The 18,284-nt window shown below is 38.5% G+C and overlaps 1 protein-coding gene across 1 annotated transcript in view; it reads right to left on the bottom strand.

Annotated features, from left to right (window-relative positions):
* Positions 1-1,873: 1,873 nt before the first annotated feature.
* OBI1 (ORC ubiquitin ligase 1) overlaps positions 1,874-18,284 on the bottom strand; it is a 19,216-nt gene continuing 2,805 nt past the window's right edge. Inside the window, 3 exon segments of the mRNA XM_031057091.1 lie at positions 1,874-4,214; positions 13,449-13,537; positions 16,701-16,949. Of these exon segments, the coding sequence (XP_030912951.1) occupies positions 2,711-4,214; positions 13,449-13,537; positions 16,701-16,949 (1,842 nt within the window). The 3' untranslated portion in view covers positions 1,874-2,710.

Here is an 18,284-nt window from a genome sequence, read left to right as displayed (position 1 = left end):
GCAGGTCACTTGCCAGACTTTGTGTGGGTAAAACTGAGCAGGTCACTTGCCAGACTTTGTGTGGATAACTCAGGATAACTAAGTAAAAACTTGACTTTAGCACTCCTGCTCTTACAAATAACCCAAAACATTTCACTAACAACAAACTTAGATTGGTAGCAAACTCACTTCCCTGAGCTCCTTAAAGTCCTGGGGAACATTCTCATGTTAAAATCTGCAAACTGTGTTGTATTTAGTACAGTAGGTATTACTAGATGAAGTAAAAATTTTATGAGTTATTAAATATCATTAGACATAATAAATCTCATCTGTACATCACTTGGAAATGTCTATTGTCTCAATAAAAATTCTAATAGTAAAGTAGTAGATCTTGTGTATTCCAGTTCTACATTACCACATAACTAGGTAACTACCATGAAAAAATAGCAGCAATGACCTCTAGTTTAGGCCAGTTTATCAAGTGCAGAACGAGATCAGGCAAGCAAGGCAGCGACAGAACACAGCCTGGAGAACTGAAACCCCGTGTACAGCTGAGAAATTTATACTTGAAGAAACCCCAGTCATTACTTTTAGTTGAAATTTTGGAGTTGATATGGCACTGATCACACTACCAAATTTTAAGCCAAGAGGAATGAAACCTTTTTAACCTTAGGCTTGGCTCCTCTATCCATTCAAGCTGCAAGACACATGTGGTCAAAACATCTGTATTGAAAAGCACGCCTGTATGTGGTGTTCGTACTCAAAGGATGAGTAACATAACAAAACGCCTTTATTCTAGTTTGATTTCAGGCATGACACCAGTTGTATTCATGCCTCTGTAAGTGGAAGTGAAACATGAAAAATCAGTGTAAAATGAAGGCCATAAATTCACTGCCCCCGCACCACAATGAAACAAACCTGCAACACACAGCACTTACTGTGTGTTTGTGATTGCTCTGCAACACAAGGATGTTTTAATAAAGTCTTTGTCTCTTCTCCCAAAGACTTGAAGCAAGGCAGCATTTTTTTGACTCTTAGTAAAACTTGCCAAATCAAGTAACAGATAACTTAGTCGGTTTTGAGAGCTCCCTAATTTCTGAAATATATATTAAAATTGAACAACTAGATTTTTCTGTGAAGATTAGAAATTCAAGTGGTATACTGAAAGCAGTGTATGCAAGTACAATGCCATCCTGCCTGTCACCACGAAACAGTCCTTGCATGCATGGCTTGAATGATGATTTTTTGGTAAAGCTCAAAAAAGAAAAGTCCCAGTTCAGAATGAACACATCAATTGCACAAATGCATGCTCACATTACAATGGGAGGTGTAGTTCTTGTTCAAACAGCTTACAGAACCTAACTCTACAAGATGAGCCAGTCTATTGAAATTTTCCAAGTGGCTATCACCCTTTTCAAAGGGACAAAGGGCAGCATATGGATTTTTCATATCATAGGTATTGATGAAGCGAGGACATCTGTTTCTAAGAAATGCCATCAGAGTTCTATATAAAAAAAAAACCCTCTGCATCTTGTAATTAAATATGGCCTTAAAAAGAACTTAAAACACAATAATGCAAAGAAACCAATTTTGCTCTGCTGTTTAATTAGGTCTCCTGCCTGTAGCAGGCCATCACATTATGTTGACCTGTGCAATACTTTCTGGAAGAGTCACCTCCAGAGAGGCTGAAAACCATTTCCATCAACTGCATCGATGCTGACACTGGAATGGTACTGTGTCTAACAAGGAGGAGGAAGGGAGATTTAAAGGTTTTTTTTTGTGAATAAGTTTAGGTTTATGCTTTACAAAACTTAGATATGCATTTTCCAAATTAGGGGGAAAAAAAGTTCCCCCTTTTTTTTTTCTAATTCAATATTTGAGGCAACATGAAGGATTACAGTGCTTATAACATGTTTTATTCAATTCACATAGAAAAGCATGCAGTATTAATGTAAAATGGTACAGTATTAATGTAAGATGTTCAGTGCACATTAGGTAAACAAATCATTAGCATACAAACCCATTTTTATGGTCTATACAGGCATACTAAACACATTTAGAATAACAATGATTTTTGGGCACTAAATTAAAAATTGTGCTTAACTTCAAAAAGAGACAAGCCATAATTACAGTGTTAAAAGTGATGCTTTCTAACTGAAGTGCTGTGACCCTGAAAAGAAAGGAGCTGCTACCTTACACGCACTTAAAACAAGAGTTTCAGTACAGTACAGTACTATGAAATAGTCTAAGCAGAAACATTTCCTCTGGGAGACAGGTTTTATGGCAAAACTGGCATCAATTTATAGCAATTTCATGAATCCATAGGATATATGGCCACTAGCTGCCTTACATGCACAAAATGTAATCTTTAGGAATGGGAAATGTAACCTTTAAAACTAATTCTTACATAAATGACTAATTTGACAAGACCACTTAGAACTGTCAAGGAGCCATTAGCTGCACTCACAATTGGAAGAGCATGTAATCTGATAACTTAAAGAGCATCAAAAACTCCCAAGCCCCCAGGTAAATAAAATGCCCAGTCAAAAGAATCTGGACTGGTTCTTCCTTGGAAAAGAGCTTGCAATGGGCAGGCGAATGTTCAGTTCTCACATAGTCGAAAATGACAGGATCAGAACTACAGGGAAGTCATTATAAATTAAGTCCACCTGTAAATATTAAACATTTGCAGGTTTACAACTTTGAGCCACGTTTGATTTCCTAAGCAGAATCAGTTTTTGGTGGTTTTTGATGGACTAGCACTGGAAAGGCTGTTTTGAATTTTCCTCTTGGTTGACTGACTGACATTTTTATTTTTCCTTTCAGCTGTAAAGGAAGACACCCAAGGAGGATTAATCTGACTTTGAAGATCAGACGACATCTTTAAAAAACATGAACCAAACTTTTGTTCCTCAAATAACCTTTGTGAGTTACTGAACAGTACATTTGGGGAAAAGTCCCTTTGAAATAAAGAGTTTGTAGGTTTGGCATCAGTAGCCACTACATTTTGGCCTGTAAACAGTGGAAAGTGATCATTCATATCTACGTCAGATGGGGAGAGGTTGGAAAACATAGCAGGTTTCCAGCCAGTTCTGTCAGCTACCAGATCACTTGTCTCTGGGCCCTTCATACTCTGCTCCTCATTCATCTCTTCCAGATTCTTCTCTGTTCCATTCAGAAGTTTAGCGCACTCTGTTGACTTTGAAGAACCATCAAGATCAGAGGATTTGAAATTATAGCACGGGCTCTTGCTGTTGTCTGACTCGGACATCATTGAGTCCAACTCAGAAATCTTATCAAGGTAGGCAGCATCCATAGAGGCCTCGCTAGAGGTTCTTGTGCGGTTCATTTCAGAAGAGCAGAGAGTATGCAACCTCTTAGGTAAGCAAGAACTTGTTTTATCACTGGACTTTGCTGTTGTCTCATCTGACTGACCAGCTACTGAATTTTGCTCTGATCCATCAAAATCTAAGTTCTCAGCAAAATTTGTTGGGCAGGTGCTCCAAACCCCTGTTTTTTCTGCAGTAAAACAGTTCAGCTTCTTTTCACTATTACAGCTGCTTGTGCTGTGCTCGGAAGAATCTTTGTTGCAATCATCTGAAGTGTCATGAAACCCTTCAAATTTCAGTTTTCTTAGGAATGTTGATGGTTTTCTTGCATTTTCTTTTCCATCAGGAGTGTTCAATTGAAGGCGACTGAGAGACAGAAAAGGAGTGCACGGTGGTGGAAGATCATAAAGCTCTTCATCTTTGTATGGGGTGCATTCCTCAATTTTATTCCACTGGTCTTCTAAGCAGGCATCCATATTTGTACTATTTTCATCCAGGAGAACCCTGTGACATCCTGGAAATAGTTCTTTCTTTGGGGCACACTGGGTATTTGAGCTGTTCAAGCTGTCTTGACTAGAAGAGCCTAAACAATTTCCACCACTTGCCAGCTGCTCAAGACTGTCAGGATTCTGACTGGTATTCAAAGCCTTTTTCTCCTCAGCCTGGGTTTTCAAACATGTTGTATCTTCACTGCTCCCACCTCCTTCAGCATCTGCGGAAAGCCCTCTCTCACTAACAGCACTCACAGTCTGGCTTCCTTTGCCTGCCTTTTTCAGCTGTAAGAGCTGACACTCTATTTCTTCTATGTACTTATCACTTCTTTCCAGTGCTTTTTTCAGACGGTTCATTTCACGTTCACTTTGTTCCACTTTGGAATGAAGTGCAGCTACTGTAAACCTACCAAACCTGCAATAAGTAAAAAAGAAAGAAAATATTAAGCTGGAAAAAGACATTCTTGTGAAGGTTTGCAAGCTCATTTCAAGACAGAATGAAGCTATTAAACACTCTATTAATTTGAAAACAAAAGTCAGAACTTCTTTCTGCTACTTATGAAAAAAAATACTGAAATCATCACAAATAACATACAGGTGGAGGAGATACATGAAAAGACAAAATTAAAGTATTAGTGGTAGCAAGGCAATAACAAGCAGATTACCCTTCCAGGGGCTGGTTCTATCAATTCAACTCAAATATGCATGAAGAATTATCCCCTAAAACAATGGCAAAGATTTATGATAACATTTGAACAGTGGTCCACATCTTGAAATATTTACATTCAATCATTTTCCTACAGTACAGCAGTGTTTTACAATACATTTCTTTCACAATGTCACCTTGTCAAAAACAAAATGCTGATATGAAATGCTGAAATTGCATTAGTCCTTTGAGGTGGTTTAAATACTTACATAGACAATTTCAATTATGTTCCTGTTAGATATACAGCTTTTCCTCACCCATCCTGTGGATGGCATATCCACTTACTTTGAGTTACTTGCTTTTCTGAGCTTTACAACCAGAACAATCTGATTTCTGTCTTAACTACAATACAAAAATCTGCTGCTTGTGGTTTGTGAAAGTTGTCTGCTCATGGGGTTTCCAGCCTGAGCACATTTTCAACGTCCAAGGTACAGACTCGCCTTCCCCTCATCCTCCACCAGCTTTCAAGACTGACCTTCCCCAGAGGCAGGTGAAAGTTTCAGCTATATGCCCTAATTCTAACCTGTCATTGACAGGTGCGCACCAGGGAATTCCCTGCTCCATCCAAGGCTTTCAACTTACAGAAAGAAAAAACAATTAAAGTTCTGATATTATTAGAAAGGAGGGAAGGATCTGCAGCCACCCTGAGACTCTGACAAACAAGGTTTTATATAACAAAGAAAGAACAATTCTGTATGTGGACTTATACTGAATTTCCATTTTCCATCTTGCAGCTCCGTGTTACAGCACAGGTTTCTAGTTACTCTTTCAGCTTAAACACTGCCTGAAATTTCTATGTTCTTCTTTGTTTGTCTGCCTGTCCCGCCCTCAGAGTCACACTGAATTTCCATTCCATTTTCCCCATTCCATCAGCTCACCTCTTCAAAAAATGCTCTCACTGCAACCCTTGGATCGATGAAATCTGAAGGTGGCTATCTGTGGCCTTCAACTATGCTGGCAAAACAGCCATGGATACACGCATGCATTTCCAGCAAACAATCAAACCATATTTTGCTTCTTCAAGTTGTGAGCTCGAAGCAGCAGGAAGCTGCTGTATGCTGACAACTGCAGTACAATTAACTGGACAGCTGGGGAAAGCAATAAGGGCTATCATAAGGCCCCAAAAACTGGGCAGACGTGACCAGATCTACTGATATGTTTCACTGCTCAACTGCTTCTGCATATTTAAAGAACTCTGAAGACTTTGGTGTAGATGGTTCAGTGATGGATAAGATTTACAGAACAGTCTAAGTCACTTCTGTCACAGCTAGCAGACCACTTTTTAAATTAGAGCAGCCTAAGCTTCATACAGTTTTGGTGTGTACCATTCACTTCCTTGTAGACAAGAAATGCCAATGTAGAAATTTCGTATTTAGTAAGATTTCTTTTTTCCCCAAAAGAAGATAGCTGGACTGTGACTTGATGGAGGCAAGGACCCATTCACCCCACAGGACCTCTACCCAGTTATCTTCATGTTCATAAAAAAAGAAGACAGACAATTTTTCATTTGCTTGCTCTCTGGAAAACAAGTCTTCCCAACTGCTTAAAGCAGTTGGTCCATTTCTAGCTGTACATAAGATGGAAACAGGAAAAAAGGCATAGAAGACTTTCTCTCTCCTCTATGAAACTAGGTAAAAGAAGAATCACAGCTCAAGAACGTTTCCATTATATTTTCAGGGGAAGGGGGTTACATGAAATGAGCATCCCTAAACACATATTTTGGTTTATTTTCTCCTCCAGTTAAAGGAACACAGATTTTAGTTTGATACAGACGGAGTCACTGTGGCACAGCAGGGCCCAAGCAAGAGCTTTCCCACTTCCTAAGGTGATCGAGGTATTTATTTTGCCTTTCTCTAACAGACTTATTCACATAGTCTTACAGGAGCAAACCCTACATTCCCTAATAAAAGACAGAAAGATGACACAAAAATACAATTTAACTGAATAGCCAAGTGACAGAGAGGGAAAAATGCTTTTGTAAAGCAAGGAAGATTTTCTAGAGTCTCCTCTAACAGACATGCTGACATAAAAATGAAAACATGTTTACATTTATATGCATACCTGGTAATTCCTTTTTAATGGAAGAATGGTGTAATATGTTTATTTAATGCAAATAGCATTAGTGACAGCCTGAGATTTGCTTATGAGGAAGCGCTGTATTCTCAAGTGTAACTTTTATAACAAGTGTCCTCAGGTTAAAAAAATACAGTATGTTGTTCAAAGGCAAATAGCATCACTAATATGTTAATTGTTGCAGAGGGATGTGCTTGGGAATTTTGGTTTTCAGAAATGTAACATATGACAAGCTGCCTACAAAGTTACTTTCGCAGTTAGGCATTAGAACAGTACTTGCTTTCTGTTCCTGCTTAAAGACTTCCATGCATTTATTTCCTAAAGTTTCAAGGACACAGATTTTTAAGACAGCCAATTACTTCAGATACAGGTACTTTAGTGACTGATCTAGGAAGCCAGAAGAGAGTTTGAAAACATTCATATTTTGGTTAAAGAAACCAGAATCTCCCAATCTCTTCAAACCAAGCCACTTGTAAGACATTTTTCCTTTTTTTTCCCCTCCAGATATACAGTGAGCCTTGCTATAGCCAAAAAATCATGGTCTTATGACAGTAACAACAGAATGCAATACAGTTACATGAAAATAAATTTAAGATTCACCTTAAATCTAGATAAATTATATATTTCCTGAAATATTTGAATTATTTCACACTTGGTAACAAGGTGATGAATTCTTTGGTAGAAGTTAAGGTTTTTAGTATACATGTGGTAAAGAGCACACATATACCAAAAGGAAAGCCATATTCTCACACATGGACAGACTTCTGAGTCTTAGGGTCTTGTTCTTTAGTTGTATCACTGAAACTATGACTTTGGATCTCACTGCATTTCAAGAACATCCTTTGTATAGAAAACCGCAAGCCCAGAAAAACAAAATCATCACTCATAAAGTGAACAGGAACACATTTCAAGCGGGATTTGGATCCTTAACACAGACACCTAACAATATTTTACATCACCTTAAGTCTTTTACATGACTGCTGGCCCCACTTATCACTCTGGAAGGATGAATCTACAGACCCTGTATCACAGCTACCAGCCCCAGGAATGGCAGAGTATATGTTATAGTGTCTGAATTGACACTGGATGTCTAGATGAACATTCCAAGTTCATATTTCAGGACCTTTCCTCAGTCAGAGTCCTTTTGCTTGTACAGCATGCTTCTAACCTGACACCAATCAGAAAGCTGCAGTCATCTCTCACCTATAGTGAGCAAGAATAACTAACATTGCTGGAGTCACTCTCCTTTGCATTATTCCACAACTGCTCCCTCAGTTATGTTTGAGTACTCCTACCCTGATTTTATCTGGGATACAGTTACTTTTCTTCACAGTAGCTACTATGGAACTATGTTTTGCACATGTGATGGAAACAATGCTGGTAACACAGGGAGGTATTAGTTACTCCTGTGCTGTTCTTACAATAGTGCAGTTGTAAGAACAACTTACAGCTTCTGTGCAGTTCAACAACAGCTCCTGTGCAGTTCAACAACAGCTCCTGTGCAGCTCTTACAAGGCATCTTCTGCCTCCTAATCCACCAGTGAGAAGGCTGGGGGTGCACAAGAAGTTGGGGAGGGACACAGCTGGGGCAGCTTATCCCAACACGCCAAAGGGATATTCCAGCCACCTAACTCATTATGCTCAGAGTAAAAAGCTGGGAAAAGAAGAAGTAAAGGTGGGATATTCTGAGTGACAGTGTTTGTTTCCTGAAGTCACTGTTAGGCACAGATGGAGACCTGCTTTCCTGGAGACATTTGAACATCAGTCTGTCTGTGGGAAGTGGTGAATAAATTCCTTGGTTTGCTTTGCTTGTGCACAGCTTTTGTCAATTTAGAAACTGTTTGTGAAGTTGAAGAACAAATTATTCAGTTGTTTCTTCCTTCTCTTCTTACCTATCAGTTCTGTAAATTCAGTTTTAAGGTTTTATTTTATACATCAGTGACCACTAACTGCAGCACATCTGTCTGGTTGAGCCCTTGAGTCAGTTCAAAACCACACAACCTCAAACAAACTTTCTCTTTCTGGATAGCAAGCAGCTGCAATGGACAGTTTTCTTGTATAACCACGTCCCCAAGACTGGGGCTGCAAGGGTGCTATGGAAATTGACTCTCCAGTTCTAATCACCTGACGGCCCAGGCTGGGGACCACCCTGCAGTTCAGGATGCATCCTCCAAAGGAAACAAAGGGTGAAAAATGGAAAATGACAAGGTACACTCAGGGCTTATTAGAGTTTGACATAAGGGCAATGCCAGAGAGTACAACCAAATCCAGCCCCATCATTTAGATGCACATTTTCCCTTCGGTTCTGCAGTTAGATGGGAAGAAAGGGAGGAAATTCAAGAACACACCCGCAGAAAGAACTACTAGTTTCTACAGTTCTTTGGTGGTATCATGTACCAGCTGTACCAGTTCTGCAATTCCCCTCTATATCACCTATGAAAGGTGATCTGCAGAGACATCTTGGCAACATCCCAGGTTTCATACAACTATCTTAAAAGTGTGTCATATTTGCATAGACATCAGAACTAAAAAAAGCATTACTGCTAGATGAGGGCCTATTCCTAGCAAGTAAAAAAACCCCAAACCCACAAAAAGTCAAGACATACAGTCCACTGGGAACAGACAAGTCAGGTTCATTCTTTGAAATGAGCGTCCACTTTCATGAAGGGGATTGGCTGAATTTAGACAAATATCCAAAGCCTCTCCAAGCATTGTAACATCTATCAGTGAATCATTGATTTTCCATGTAAGAAAGGCAGATTATCAGCAGGGTCAGCAAATAGCAAAAGCTATAAAGAATTATTTCAGAACTACCAAAAAAAACCCCAATCCTCCTGGAAACCTGACAAAACCAGAGTGTGATCTGAATGTCCTTACCCATCTGGCCAAGGTTTAGATCCTCATGCCTGAAGTGGGCACTTTCTTAGGATTTAATGCTATGACTCAAGAACTCAGAGCTCATTTGAAGGCTATTTACATGCTACTTTCCTCTACTTAGCTTTTAAGGCCACACTGCAGCTAGTCTTCAAAAACGGTCACTCCTCTGGACCAGCAAACTTGCAGACAGGTGAGACCACAGCCCAGTTTTCTATCAGAGAAGACAGCAAATGTTCTTACCCTCTGGATATGGGTTTTTAGAAGCCTATTTATAGGTCTGGTGAAGTGCAGATTGAATTTTGTAGTCTGGTATGTGCAGAAATATTTGAGTTAGGTACCAATTTAATGTTATAAAGAATGACGAAGAAAATCAACAGCTCAAGAGGTTTAGATTTCAGTGTACCCGAAGCCACAAATCTAGACAAGATAAACAGTAAAACTGAAGAACTGCTCCTCCCTCCTTAAACTGCAACAATAAAACAACTTGCAAAACCAGAGAAAAAAGATAATGCAACAATTTTATGCATGTTACAGATAGTTTCTCAGACTGGGATTTTAACTGGCAGAAGGAATTAAATATTTAGGGAAAAGACTCCTAGGAAGCCTAGAAGTCTGGTTCAAACCAATTTGAATCTAACCATTCATAAAATACACTATACCCTGGAGTAGATGGACTTGCTAGTTATTTTCCTTCAGGTAAAAAGCAAACATCCCTTTGCCAAAAAGGCTTTTAGATCCACTGTGCCCTGCCAACAGACCTAACAGCTTTCTATTTCAAGTAGAGCTGGAAGTAATAGGGCTTTATTATCCTGCAAAACTTAAGTTCAGAAGTTTTTTTGTTCTATATTGTGAAAGTGGAAGTTGCTGAAAATTCATCAGGAGAAAAGGTAAAGAAAGAACAAACAACAACCACAAATCAGTCTGATTTGCCTGAGAAATGGAGGACTAATGCAGGTCTTTGGCAAGAATCAGAGCTAGAAACTTACCCTCATTTGCCTTTCAGACCTGTGTCCCAACTATATGATGGTCTGGTATTCTGATGAAGGTCTAGTCTCAAAAATATTTTCAGGAAAAAAAATAAAAATCCAATCAATAAATCAACATCATCAGTTTAAAAAATGTATAAAAATTCCTGACATGGCTGAAATATTGATTATATTGACATACATGACATTTTTCAGCAGGTTTTAATGGATAAGAACAAAGGAAAAACAATCCAAGTTTATGATAAAAGGAAAGTTTTTTATTGACCACTGAAGAGACTAATTATACTTTTCCCTGTGATGTAAGAAGTAGAGTCTGTGTTACAAAGGGATCATTCACCTGCCATTAGTGTTCCCTCTTCTGTAAAGCAAAGTCCACTAAAACAATTTATGTTGAGCTATTTAGCTCCAATGTCATCATGCACAAAATGAACTACAGTTGGGATATACAGGGACTGAACACCGACAAAACCTTTACAAAATATTTTGATACCAGTTTTATTTAGGTACTTATTTGTTTAAGCATGAATCCTCACCTGAGAAACTGAAGCTAAAGAATATATGAAAAATGAAACAACAGTGGTGACACTAAATTACAAAAATCCAATTCAGTAGCTATTTTGAATTACAATAGAGACCTACTCAGACGCTTTTGCAAAAATTACCTCCTGAAAACTTCTGAAAAAAGCACACAGGAACAACTATACTTGCAAATCTATGTACTTGCACACAAGTTTAATTCTAGTGACATTGTTGGGCTCTGATACCTATGCTTTCAATTCTGATTTTATAGGCATGTTAAAAACCCCATCTATTCCAAGCCCTGTTCAAAGTGTTAAGCCTGGCTGAAGGACCCTTTAAATATTATCAAAGTTTGCCATCAGAGCTGAAAGAATATTTAGAAAATGTCTTGATGTTAGGTCTGATCTGGATATTGACCAGACTAATGACCACAAGGATGAAAGTTAATTTAAAAATTATGCTAACAACATTAAGATAGGAGTGATTTCTCACCATCTGAAGGATGTGCCTGGGATTTGAAAGAATAGAGTTTGATATGCATCAAAACATCAACCTAAATCCCACACTTTGAAAGGGGACACTAAAAGCACAAATGTAAAATGAGGAAGGAACGTAGCTTTTTAAATAGCAATTTGGCAGAACTGGTATTGGCCATTGTACTAGAAGTGTCATGTAAAAGGAAACAACAAAAAAGGTATTGCAAGATATTGATACATGATGTTTTAGAGGACAGAAGACAGTTTTTCGGCTCTAGTTAGTGCTACCAAGACTTCTTGTAGTCTAGTATCAGTTCTAAGCATTATGACTTCAGAAAGCCATAAACACTGGTGATTCTTGAGTGCAGAGCAAAACCAAATAAACACAAGCTTACTTTTTCTCTCAAGTCAAAAGTATCTAGAAGACCTGGACAAATTCAATCTTTAAGATGTGATGAAGAATGAATGGGTATAGGCTGGATGAATCAAAATTGCTAAATTTAATGCGCTGAAGGGTTTTTTTCAGGACAAGTTTTACCTCACATGTACTTAAATTCTTCTAGCACACGCTGGGCTCAAAGCAAAGGCAAAACTCAATATAGCAGAATCAGGTACAGAAATACAAACTCCAGAAGTGTTTGAACTGTTCCTAGCCCAGTTTAAGTCTGATTCAATTAATGTCCTAAATCCCATGCACCGCTCTAGAGTTATCACAGGCCAAAGAAAATTCCCAATAGGCAAGCAGGATGTGATATTTGCTCAGGAGACTAAAAAATAATAATAAAAAATAATAGCAGAGACACAGACAGGCCAATCTAGTGGGCATCTGGATTGCAAGACAGACCCTGACACCACCCAATTTATAATAGTATTTGGCTATATCTGGGCTTCTAAAGCAGAAAGTGACAGGCTATTGTTTTAGGCAACCACGGTAAAGCACACACAAGGCATGGGAAGAAAGAGAAATTGTCTCCACTGGGAAGTTAGCTGATATCAGAAAAGTAAAAATCAATTTATATTATCTTGTCTCTTCTAGATTTTCTTTTCTAGGATTTATTTAGTTATACCTATTTACTTTTAAAGTTTGCCATCCTTGCCAACTCACTATTGAGTCTTATGGGAAAAGATACATCATGCCATAAAAGCCACTGCCAAGCCCTTAAACAGGGCTCTATCTTATTAGGGGTCTTCAGGGCACAATGTGCTTTCATGTATCCACAGCACAAGGATCATGCATCCTCTTTCCTACTGTCTCTAATAACAAGCAATGTGGCAAGCAAGCTCTTCTACAAGGATGAATTTTCTCTTCCAGCAGGTGTGTTGCCAGAACTAGAACAAAATCCAGAGAGCTTTCTTTTCACATCACACAGGTGCCTCCCAATCCCCTTCCTCAAAAGCTCTGTAAAAACCTTTGGCCAATATAGCTATTAGCTTTTTAATATCTAAACAAACGAGAGAAGAAAGGTAGAAAACCAAGGAAAGAAAGGAAAAGAACTTTAAAAATATCAATATATTGCTTCACAAAGTACTCCCAAGAAGAGGTACCTTAGAACACAGCTCTAATGAGTATGGTGAAGTTTTTGCTTTTTGAGGCTGTTGTTGTTGGTGTTATAACTGTTTAAAACAGAGTATTAAACACAAATATCAGTTCTGAGAATGTTCTCATGCTGCAGAAGCTCAATTCTGCATATGTTGCTCAGACACAAATCCAGTGTTTCAATACAAATCCAATACTTCCATCCTGGCCACGTAACAAAGGAACAGCACTTGTAGTTAAGTCATGTTCCTTGACTGTGGACTTGCTGTGATTCTCTAAGTTGCATTTCTCACCCACTTGCTGCTATTTTGTAAGTTTCATTTTTCACCTAAGTCCATGAGGATAAAAATTCCAAAGTCTACCTGAAGACACATATGCGATACCATGTACACCACCACAGTTTTAGGTTAAACAGGCCTACAACAGTTGAACAGTCTATAAATAAAAGATAGTAGCTTTTAAAATATTCACATACTTTTGGGGTGATCTACTATCAACTTCAGCTTTTAGTCGCAAATTCTCTCTTAAAAGGCTATTGTTTTCCATGCTCAGTTTCTTATTTGCCTAAGGAAAAGAAAAGGAAAAAAATAAGTATACAGTAAAACAGAAATGACTTCTAATATTTATAGGACAAGCTGTTTCGCCTTTTTAAAGAGACAGAACTAGAAATGTGCAGGCAGGAAACAGCCTTCAGACAGGGACACCACTTAAAAATCACCATGGGAAATGGTTTGCAAAACTGAATAGCGAACAGACATTTTTTATTTATATTCCCAAAATACATAGCAAGTGTCCTATCTAGGGAAATAAACACAGCTATGTTAGTTAGCACAGAAAGTCATTAAGGAGATGTCCTAATGGCAATTCCATGTTTTTTTTTCCACGTGACTAAATACGTTAAGTACATTAACATTACAATGTGCAGGTATCAGCAAAACTAATGTTGAACAGCTTCCTCCATTCCAAATTAGAGCAAGATTACTTTGTGGGTTTTTGGCTTGTTTTTAAAGCATAGTTATCCTGTGGATGTAAATCCATTACGACAAGCTATTTGCAGTCTTTCTTCACTTCCAAGACATTCTGATTAAGATTCCTGATTCACAACCATTCTTACTCCTTGAATTGAGGTCAATTCTTCTTCTCAGTTCAGCAGACACCCTTGTTAACAATACACTTCATATAGAGAGAAATTTCCCTGCCACCATGTTTCAGAACAATGAATGCCACTATCCTAACAAGCAGAATACACTCTTTGCACCTCCTAGAGTCTGCTCAATCTCCCTATGCTAAAAACAGCACCACCAGTCCAGGACTCGTAATTCATAGCCTCAATTAGATAATGCTTCCACTGCATAATAAAAGTATGATCTAGAGCTAGATATGAAGAAAGAGCTATGCAGTTGGGCTCAGAGTGAAATGTACTTATTCAGAAGCATCAAACAGTGAAAGAAGAGAGGCAGAGGACTTTAAATGCTCATACAAATATCCCTAGCAACCTTTCCAGGTGAGGGGGAGGAGCAATGGAGCAGAAAAATATAAACACACCCTATCCCCAACATCACAATATTCCTAAGTACAGAAAGAATAACTAGAGCCTTGTGTCAAAGAAGGGAAGGGTGAGCCCCGGGCTGAGTGTCAACTACTCGGTATTTAAAAAATAAAAGCACTAAAAACTATCCTGAAAGCAATGAATGAGAATTCAGGAGTGCTCAGTTCCAAAGCATCATCAAACCATTTGACAACATGGCCAAGCCCTTTCTGTCTTTCCAAAAACACAGTTCCCCCAGCTGCATAATAAAGTAAAAAATTTCATTACTTGTGTAGTACTGATAGGCAAGGCATCCATGTGGCACATGGCGAGGTGGGACTGAACCCCTCTGGTGTCCTCCTTCTGTCCTCCTCCTTCTAGTGCTCTACCCTCCAAGTCAGTAATCTGCAAGGGACCCCCACTTACAGCACAATGTCTACATCAATGAGTTCATGTAACTGCATTTTTAATGAGTGTACTTAGTCTAGGCTTTCTCCCATGGAGTTTGTTTCACCACTCTCATAGCTTTTATGACTCCACTCAAAGTAATAATGGGCATTATTTGGGCATCCCTATATTTGTCTGCTCTAGAACATTAAATGATAAAGGTGGTTGCTATTTCCTGATTTTGAAGTTTTGAAAAAGAAAGTGGTGACAACCACATTTATTGAGGGATCTTGTCTAACTGGGAAGTGCTGTCTGGTTGAAACTCCTGGGTCAGGTACTTTCAGGGAGAAGGTTTCTGGTTCCAGACAGTGTGTGCATGGGAAAGATGTCTTGCTGTTCAGAATAGGAATGGGCAGTGCACACTGACAAGTGAGACAAGGTCTGCCAGAGCCAACTGACTTTAGATACTTGTACTTATGGAATTGAGCAGCTGTTGTACAGGGAACAGATGGGAAAAAAGTGTCGGACTCAATGATCTTAAAGGTCTTTTCCAACCTGAATGATTCTATGACAACAGTTTAAGAATTCTTCCCTAAACCTTAAGCCTCTATTTTTTTCTAACTCTTCACCAAATTCAGAGATTTCATACACTTAAATCTCTTTTCTTGCTAAGGCTAAAGTTATCTGAAAAAATATCCAAGCAAACCCCTTCTTCAGTTCCTGTTACAGTGTTCTTTTTACTTACCTAGGGAAAAAGGTAAAAACTTAGTCATCCCAAAAGAAAAAGAAAAAATAAGAAAATGAGGCAGTACAGTTTAACTCAATGAAAAGAAATCTAACAAAAATATAGGCAGACAAGAACTTCTTGCTGTGAATCCTATTTTGCCATCTACAAGTGAATCTGAAGCTCCTGGGGTCCTAGAAGTCACATTAACAAAATGGCAGAACAGCACAATGTGTGCGTCTGAGTCTATAGCACAGAAAAAGTGTGAACACTATAAATGCTAAAAACTTTTAAAAAGAAGTCCTAAATGCCCCACACTTCAGTTTTGCAGGAAGTGACCCAGTATTGCTAATAGAAGAAATCAAGGCAGCATTTTGAATAAATACAAGTCCAGTTTTTTCTACCTTGATTTCAAATTAACCTGAAATTTCACTCTTCATCAATGTTTGTGCCTGCAGATATATTTTGCAAGATACTTTTATTTAGAGTTTTTTTCACATGCCTATCTCCTTCATCCTTGCTTCTGCAGTATCAGATTTACTTCTGTATTACATCAAGATGTATAAAAAGTCTGCAGGTTTCCAGTAAAGGATATTCTGGTCATAAAATGCTGAAGCTTGTCTATTTTCAGTCAAAGGGTCAAGTTACTCTGCCTCAGCAAATTGCACCAAAAATATCGGCTAGCAGGGTGCAATAGTGCAAAATCTGCCTTAGCCAACTGCACTGTGTTTGCCCACTGAATGTTGCAAAATAGATATATTATATAGATTATTGCAAGCCTGAAAAATCTGGTCATCAATACTGTCGACAAGTGCTACTATAATCCAATTACCCAGTCATAGAGTGACAGAGGAGTTGAATAAGAGTCACATACAGGACTCACTAGAACAAGCAATAACATCTGACACTTGCAAGGGCTATATGGAAATACTATGATACACCAACAGTCACTGGAATTCAATTTTTTTCCTCCTTCTTCTAGATCTATGAAGTACCTGAAGGTCACGGTAGCTCTTACTCCCATTTAACTAACACAAAACAGTTACACTACACAATAGCTGAAGAAATGTGTTTGTTACATTTATTACCTCCCTTAGCTTGTCCACATTATCCATCAGTTTTTCACACATATCATTGGCAGTTTTCAGCTTTTTGCTCCATTCCTCTGGGGCTTCTGGGCCACTGGTACTTGCTTCATTCGCTGACTGGCTAGTTTCCTCATTTTGGCAAGACAAAGCTGATGCCACAGGATCCAGAAGAGATTTCAGCTGTATCTGTAAACTGAGGTTTTTACCTCTCAGATCTTCTACTTCTTTTTGCAGGGATTCTATTTCATCCTAAAGTTGTCAGAAATTCAGAGGAGTTAAAATAATTTGTGAGATTAATTAAATAATACTGGCAAGTTCCCATAGCACTTTAGAAACATGGGTTCTGGCAAGCCCAGATGCATGCCTTCACTTACACATATATCTAAGTATGCTTATGTACTGTGCTTTAGGCAGGATTTTAATCAACCTGCACACTCAAGCATATTGAAGGTTTTAGTGCAGGGAATCCCTTGACTACATAAAGGACCATGAACAAACTGTTGAGCAGACCAAAAGCTTCAAAGCATTCAGCAACATGAATCTATTATTAGGGCACTCTGTGGGAGGATTTCCTGTATCAAGAGTGTTCTTAAGGTCGTCCTCTGCTGACTCATTTTCTGTTATTTAAGAGTGTTTCTCTCATATTATTCTGAAACGTCACATGTTGGGATGCTGAAAGTCTCCAAATTCAAAACAGGCAGAACACTGCCTGGAAAAGGCCACTCTAGCTACACCAAAGCAGCAACATCTTACAGAAGAATCTCAAAAAGTAAAGAACAAAGCTCCTAGCTGTAACAGTCTGAAGCCACAGGGAAGCAAAAACCTTCCAAAGCCTCTTGTTAAAGGGATAAAAGAAATAATTTATCCTGAAAACATTTCTTCTACACTGTTTACCAATTCAAGTGTATGAGTTGTTAATGGTAATACTACTTAAGGAGGCCATGTACAGCATTTACATAAATCCAAGGCATATTTTCACAAATAATTATGCCTGCCTCTGCCCACAGCACGGAAACAACCATGTTAAAATAAGCGTTTTTTTAGAAGAAATTTATGTTATCCTAGGAATAGCTGTATGAATTTCAAGTCGATTCCACAGAAAGGCAGGAAGTGTCTTTTCCTTATTCCTTCTCTCAGAGAGACTAAAAGACCTGAGCTATGGGCAAGCTTGTCATAAAAGATAGCTCTTACTTCCCCAGTGTTAAGGATATAGGGAGAGTCCATTTCCTCTCCCTCATTCTCCTCTCTAGGTTTTCTTCAAAAATATGTGATGTCTTCACACTGCTGCTACTGAGGAAACAACAGCTGAGAAAAAAAACTAAGCACATTCCTTATTAACAGCTTTCCATCTTCCCAAGACAGCATTCTTCCAGCAGGAGATTGGAGCATTCAGCTCTACTTTCAAGCATTTACTCACTTTCAGAAAACAAAAAAACAATAACGCTAAAAATTAACCTACACCAGAAGGTTACAGTGAGCAGTATTCTTTAAGACAGAATTTAGTCTCTCTGAGCAATTCTCTGAGGGAATTATTTCAGAAAATGTCTGTGTCTGTATTGAAGACAAACCAAAAAGTTCCCTACA

The sequence above is a fragment of the Geospiza fortis genome, unplaced genomic scaffold (genome assembly GCF_000277835.1).
Source record: "Geospiza fortis unplaced genomic scaffold, GeoFor_1.0 scaffold45, whole genome shotgun sequence".
In the NCBI taxonomy this organism is placed as follows: domain Eukaryota; kingdom Metazoa; phylum Chordata; class Aves; order Passeriformes; family Thraupidae; genus Geospiza; species Geospiza fortis.
Note: the sequence above shows the minus strand (reverse complement) of the source record. Positions and strands in the feature narration are given on the sequence as shown.